A 6,104-nucleotide genomic window follows, 5' to 3' on the forward strand; every position below is an offset into this window, starting at 1 on the left:
GGGAGGTGGTCTTGGGCCTGGGGAGGTGCTCTTGGGGCTGGGGAGGTGGTCTTGGAGCTGGGAGTGGGTCTAGGGGCTGGGGAGGTGGTCTTTGGCGATGGGGAGGTCGACTAGGGACTGAGGAGGTGGCCTTTGTGGCTGCGGAGGTGGACTTCTGGCTGCAGTGGTGGTCTTTGGGGCTGGGGTGATGGTCTTTTGGGCTGGAGAGGTGGTCTACGGGCTGTGGAGTTGATCTTTGGGGTGGGGAGGTGGTCTAGGTGTGGGGAGTTGGTCGAGGGGCTCGGGAGGTAGTCTTCGAGCTGGGGATTTGTCTAGGGGCTGGGGAGGTGGTCTACGGGCTCGGGAGGTAGTCTTGGGGCTGAGGAAGTGGTCTAGGGGCTGGGGAGGTGGTCTACGGGCTCGGGAGGTAGTCTTGGGGCTGAGGAAGTGGTCTAGGGGCTGGGGAGGTGGTCTTTGGTGTGGGGAGGTGTTCTAGGGACTGGAGAGGTGGTCTAGGGCCTGGGGCGGTGCTCCTGGGGTTGGGGAGGTGATCTCTGGGACTGGTGAGGTGGTATTCTGGCTGGGGAGGTGATGTTTTGGGTTGGGAAGGTGGTCAAAGGGCTGGAGAGGTGGACTAGGGGCTGGGGAGGTGGTCTTTGGGCTGAGGAGGTGGTCTTGGGGCTGGGGAGTTGGTCTTTGGGGAAGGGAAGGTTGTCTTCTGGTTGGGGATGTGGTCTTGGGGCTGGGAAGTTGGTCTTTGGGGCTGGGGAATTGGTCCTGGGGCTGAGGGGTGGTCTTTGGGGCTGAGGAGGTGGTCTAGGGGCTGGGGAGGTGGACTAGTGGCTGGGGAGGTGGTCTAGGGCCTCGGGAGTTGGTCTTTGGGGCTGGGGTGGTGGTGTTCCAGCTGGGGACGGGGTCTTGGGGCTGGCTAGGTGGTTTTTGAGGCTCGGGAGGTGGTCTAGGGGCTGGGGAGGTGGACTAGTGGCTGGGGAGGTGGTCTAGGGCCTCGGGAGTTGGTCTTTGGGGCTGGGGTGGTGGTGTTCCAGCTGGGGACGGGGTCTTGGGGCTGGCTAGGTGGTTTTTGAGGCTCGGGAGGTGGTCTAGGGGCTGGGGAGGTGGACTAGTGGCTGGGGAGGTGGTCTAGGGCCTCGGGAGTTGGTCTTTGGGGCTGGGGTGGTGGTGTTCCAGCTGGGGACGGGGTCTTGGGGCTGGCTAGGTGGTTTTTGAGGCTCGGGAGGTGGTCTAGGGGCTGGGGAGGTGGACTAGTGGCTGGGGAGGTGGTCTAGGGCCTCGGGAGTTGGTCTTTGGGGCTGGGGTGGTGGTGTTCCAGCTGGGGACGGGGTCTTGGGGCTGGCTAGGTGGTTTTTGAGGCTCGGGAGGTGGTCTAGGGGCTGGGGAGGTGGACTAGTGGCTGGGGAGGTGGTCTAGGGGCTGGGGAGGTGGTCTAGGGGCTGGGGAGGTGGTCTTGGGGCTCGGCATGTGGTCTAGGGGCTGGGGAGGTGGTCTTGGGGCTGGGGAGGTTGTCTTGGTGTTGGGGGAGTGGAGCTATTGGAGACTCGTGAGTGCTGGGATCCCAAGGTGAGGGGCGTGGTGAGCAAAGCGGGTGGCGTTAAGCCTTGAGGGGTCTCCTCCGTGTGCAGCGCTGTCTGTCTTCTTGCCTCCTGTGATGGGTCACAGTGTCTTTGGCCCTTGCTTCCACCAGTGAAATAGAGTGAATTCCAAACTGTTGGTTTTCCTTGAAGGTCAGTGGCGTGGAGACCCAGAGGCTCATTTCTTGTAGGGAACAAGTTCCATTTTGGTCTCTGGCCCCCGGTGGTTGGGGACTGAGCTTAGACCCCGGGGTCCCAGTGGCCCTCCTGTGGACTAGGGAGAGGACTGGGGTCCAGGTCAATGCGCCATGGGCCCTGTGGAGGGATGGTTGTAAAGATAAACAGGGAGGTGGCGGCCATGATGATTCTGGAGGGAAATGTCTGTGATCAGAACAGCCTGGCCTGCTGTGGGACCCCAGAGCCGCCCCGTGTGGAGTTCCGGGGTCACGGCCTGGCCCGGAGTTTCTAATCTCATCTGGCCTTGGCCCCACTTCAGGGTCTGGGGAGCAGGGACCCTCCTTGTCAGCATGTAGGTTTCTCGCCGGTGGTCCCCACGCTCCGGGGTCTTTGCCTGCTCTGGGCGCTGCGCGGAGCCGGAATCTGGGGGGGCGGGCGGCTCAGCACAGGGCAGGGGGGCCCTTGAGGCCGCGAAGGCCTGATCCCTGCTGCCTTCTTCTGGGGTTCCTCTGTGGGGAGCCCCTTTCTCCCGCCTGTGCGGCCCCCGGAAGTGCAGAGGCCCGGGCTGCCTGTGGGGCAGGCTTTGCTCTGGGAAGGGCTTGCTCACCGCTCCTCCCTCTGACTCAAGTTGGAACAAGTAACCTGGCTCCCCTGGCCGGGCAGCCTGGGAGGGACACAGGCGGGACCAGGGGAGGGACAGCCACCGGCCATCGGCGTGGGGAGCGGAAGTGGGTCAGAGAGCACGGGACGGCCTGGGACACCCTGAGGAGACATGCCAGGCCCCTCGGTCCCCTGACTTGGGACCAGGGGGCATTTCCCGGACTCCTGGACTGAGCTGGAAGCAGGTGAGGGTGGGGCAGCTGGAGCGGGTCTTTGGGGCGAGGGCAAGCCGGCCCAGGGGGGCCCCTAGGGGGGCCCAGCAGTGGCCGTCAGCCACAGGGCACAGGGATGATGGGGGTGCTGGTGGGCTCGGATGAGGACCCGGCACTGTAGTTCCCAGGCCTCAGTTTCCACGGGAGCGGGGAAGGCTGGGACGAGAGCGTCCCAGGGCCTCCCTTTGGGGCCACATTTGTGACGGGAGAGGGTCCCAGTGGCTCAGCCCGAGGGCAAGTGCACGGCGCTCTCCTTCCTCCCCTTTTGTCCTCCTCTGCATTTTCCTGGGGGTTTGCATTCGTTTGCTTGTTCTCCGTTCTTTTTCTCTGTTCGGGGTGAATGGATAGGGCTTGCCACCTGGGGCTGCGGGTCTGGAGGGCAGGGAGGGTTCCCATGCGGAGAGGCGGGGATATTCCCAGAACTGCCTGTATCTGAAAGCCATGCCTTCAACACCCACGGGAGCCTGCGGGCCCTGGGACAGGGTCCCCGAAGCCGGAGGGCCGCCTCGGGGGGGGGCAGATGAGCGGGCCGCACACGTGTGGGTCCTTCCTGCTCAACCTGGCGCTATCCAGATTCAGTATGGGGACTGGCCAGGGCCCCGGGTACCGTCCAGTTTTCACCGTGCCTGTGAGGACGGGAGGCCCAGCCAGGTGAGAGGTGAGGTGAGCTCCCCTAAGATCACATAGGTGATAGCAGGATCCAGGCTGGAATCTGGGGCTTCCAACCTCCGGTCCGTGCTCTCTGCCCTACTTGGAGCAGGCCTGCCCCCGACCCAGGCCAGAGGGAGGAAGGGGCTGAGGGGGCCGTTCTGCTGGGCCACCCCTCGGTCCCTGCAATTTCTGCTCACTCTGCAACAGGCAACAACATGAGAAGCAGGGCTGAGTTGTCAGAGCTTCCCAAGGCAACTCCTTAATGGTTAATAATTAATTAGTAAGTGTGAGTAATTGATGGCTTCCCTCCCACATCATCCCCTCCCTCGTCCAAGCAGACGTGCTAGGACGGCCTTGCTTCCTTGCTCTGGCAGGGCCCTGCCCCTGGCTGCTGGGGAGGCCCACAGGCTGCCCAGGGCTCTGCAGCGGGCGGTGGGGGAGCTGCCTGCTGTCTGTCCCGCTCCATCTCCAGGAGGGATGAGGGTTTGGGAGGGTGAACCAGGCAGAGCTAACTCACGCCAAGTACCCTGGTCTCGGTTCCCAGAACGTGTGGCCAGGCTCTCTCCTTGGCATCTTCACAAAGGCCCCATATAAACTTTAAAAAAAAAAAAAAAAATCCTACCCTCCACTCTCTAGACTTTCTTGGAGAACTGAAACTCCAAAGTGCAGGTACCTATTGTTTTCAGGGCGAGGTTTTTAACTGAGGCCCAAGGTGCTCTGATAGGCTGTGCTGTTTCTGTAGGTCTGTAAAGCTGTCCACGGGCAGAGAGGTGCTCCTGGGGCCTGGCCGGCAGCGGTCCCTCCTCCAGGGGCCTGGCTGCAGGCTCAGCTTGTCTCCCACCGGCTGAGGAGCCCCCGCCCCCGGCCCAGCAGTGGTGCCCTGAGGAGAAGCAGGAGAAGCTCCAGACAGAGACTCCGGAGGACTTTTGGACTGTTGCTCAATGGCTGACTCAGGGAGGAGGTGGCTGGGCTTTCCTTCCAGGCCGCCTGCCCGGGCCCCGCCCGCGCTCCCCACCCTGGCTCCAGCCAGCCGCCGCCAGGCCCCGGCCAGCTGGGACCCTGAGCAGGGGTGCAGACTTGGCGAGGAGAGAGGGGGCACCAGCGGGTGCGGCCGGGGTGACTGCTGCCGGCAGACGCACACCTGGAACTCTACCTGAGCTGCACACGTGCTCCCAGCCCGGGCAAGCAGCGTGGCCGTGGTCTCCTTCCCATCTTGGGGCAGCTTTGGCTCTGGTCACCCCTCCAGCCCCGGCAGCACGCACCCAACACACATGCATGTGCGCGCTGCCTCGCTCCCGGCTGTGGGGTGTGAGGTCCGGGCCCCCTCCCCTTCGAGGGGCCTCCCAGGCATAGTTGGCTCACGGCTTTGGGCACCTGCCCTCGGGTGGACCGCCTGGTGTAGACAGACAGCAGGCAGCCTGGGCTGTGGGCCTCGGGACAGGGCCTGGCTGAGTGCCCGGCGCCCTCACCCACGGGGGCGGCGGGATGGGTCTCGGGCTGAGGACCGTCAACCGTGCCTCCCTCCTGGCACCGACGTTTCCCCTCCCTCCTCTCCTTCCCTTCCTCCTTGACTTGTCCTCCCACCTTTTTCTTGTTCCCTCCTTTCCATCCTCTCTCTTTGCTCCTGTCCTCATGGGCTTTCTCCCCAGTGTCGTGGTCCCTGTGGCCACCACTGCTGTCACCCCTTGGGCTCGGAGGCCTCTCCGGGAAGGAGGCGGCAGGGGCCCAGGCTGGGCCCAGGGCAGGTGCGCTGGAGAGGCCCACAGAGCCTTCTGTCCGCAGCGCCCCTAGCACTGACGCCCCCTTCCCAGACTCACTCCCCCGGAAGCATGGGCCTCACGCCACATCTCCCACCCTCACCCACCTGACTCAACAGCTCTGTTTGGAGGCAAGGGGGTTTACATGTATCATTTTTTGTTCTTTTAAAAGCTGGGGAAACTCCAGGCCACCTGCACATCCTGGCCCAGGCTGGGAAGGGTGTCGGCCCCTCCTCCTCTGTGCCCCCTCCTCCCAGAAGTCCACCATGGAAAGCAAGGATGAGGTCAGCGACACCGACAGCGGCATCATCCTGCAGTCTGGTGAGGGCTTCAGCGCCCCCGACCCCACCGACTCCTCGAGTCCCAGGCTCCAGGCCCGGCCAGGCCGAGGGGCCCAAGGCGGGGGCGGCGGGGAGGCCACTGTGCGGGACAGCGGGGTGCAGACCCTGGAAGGGCTGAGAGTTTTCCTCCCTGGTGGGAGGGGGGGCTCTGGCCTGGAGGGTCAATCCTATCTGAACAGCTACCTGCCGTGTTCAGCTCTGGCCCCACGATTCCTAAGAAGCTGAAAGCTCTTATCTGGTTCGCGGGAAGGGGCCGTGGCTCAGGTTGGCCACAGCCGATGGGCCCAGTCGGGTCTGGTTGGACAGAGAGAGAAGAGGCGCATGCAGTGTGTGTGTAGGTGTGTGTATGTATGCGTGTGTGTGTGTATGTGTGTGTATGTCTATATGTGTGTATGTGTGCGTGTATGTATATGTGTGTGTGTGTGTGTGTGTGTGTGTGTGAGAGGGGTGGGGGAGCAGACAAGGAAGAAGGCACCTGCCACGGGTGGCGGCTGGGAAGGGAAGGGCGGGAAGGAACGGGCTCTGACCACAGCCTGGCCCTCACCGCACACGGCCGAGGGGCCGCCCGTCCCTCCGAGCCATAACGGTGCCGTTGGGCCGCCGGGGTACACGCCACCTTTTGGGTGTGACACGGCCTGCTGTGGTGGCCGGCCCGCAGCCTGGGCAGGCGTGAGGCCGCCTGAGTGCGCGTGTGCGCCGTCAGCCCCGGGGACGTCCCGCGGCGCCCGGGACAGGCTC

The 6,104-nt window shown here is 64.0% G+C and overlaps 1 protein-coding gene across 1 annotated transcript in view; it reads left to right on the forward strand.

The window, feature by feature from the left end:
• Positions 1 to 6,104, forward strand: part of INAVA (innate immunity activator) — a 25,442-nt gene that overhangs the window by 7,856 nt on the left and 11,482 nt on the right. The window contains exon 2 of the mRNA XM_024749655.1: positions 5,198 to 5,346. Within this exon, the coding sequence (XP_024605423.1) occupies positions 5,292 to 5,346 (55 nt within the window). The 5' untranslated portion in view covers positions 5,198 to 5,291. The remainder of the gene's footprint in view (positions 1 to 5,197; positions 5,347 to 6,104) is intronic.

Source organism: Neophocaena asiaeorientalis, unplaced genomic scaffold (genome assembly GCF_003031525.2).
Source record: "Neophocaena asiaeorientalis asiaeorientalis breed wild unplaced genomic scaffold, Neophocaena_asiaeorientalis_V1.1 scaffold44, whole genome shotgun sequence".
NCBI classification, from domain to species: domain Eukaryota; kingdom Metazoa; phylum Chordata; class Mammalia; order Artiodactyla; family Phocoenidae; genus Neophocaena; species Neophocaena asiaeorientalis.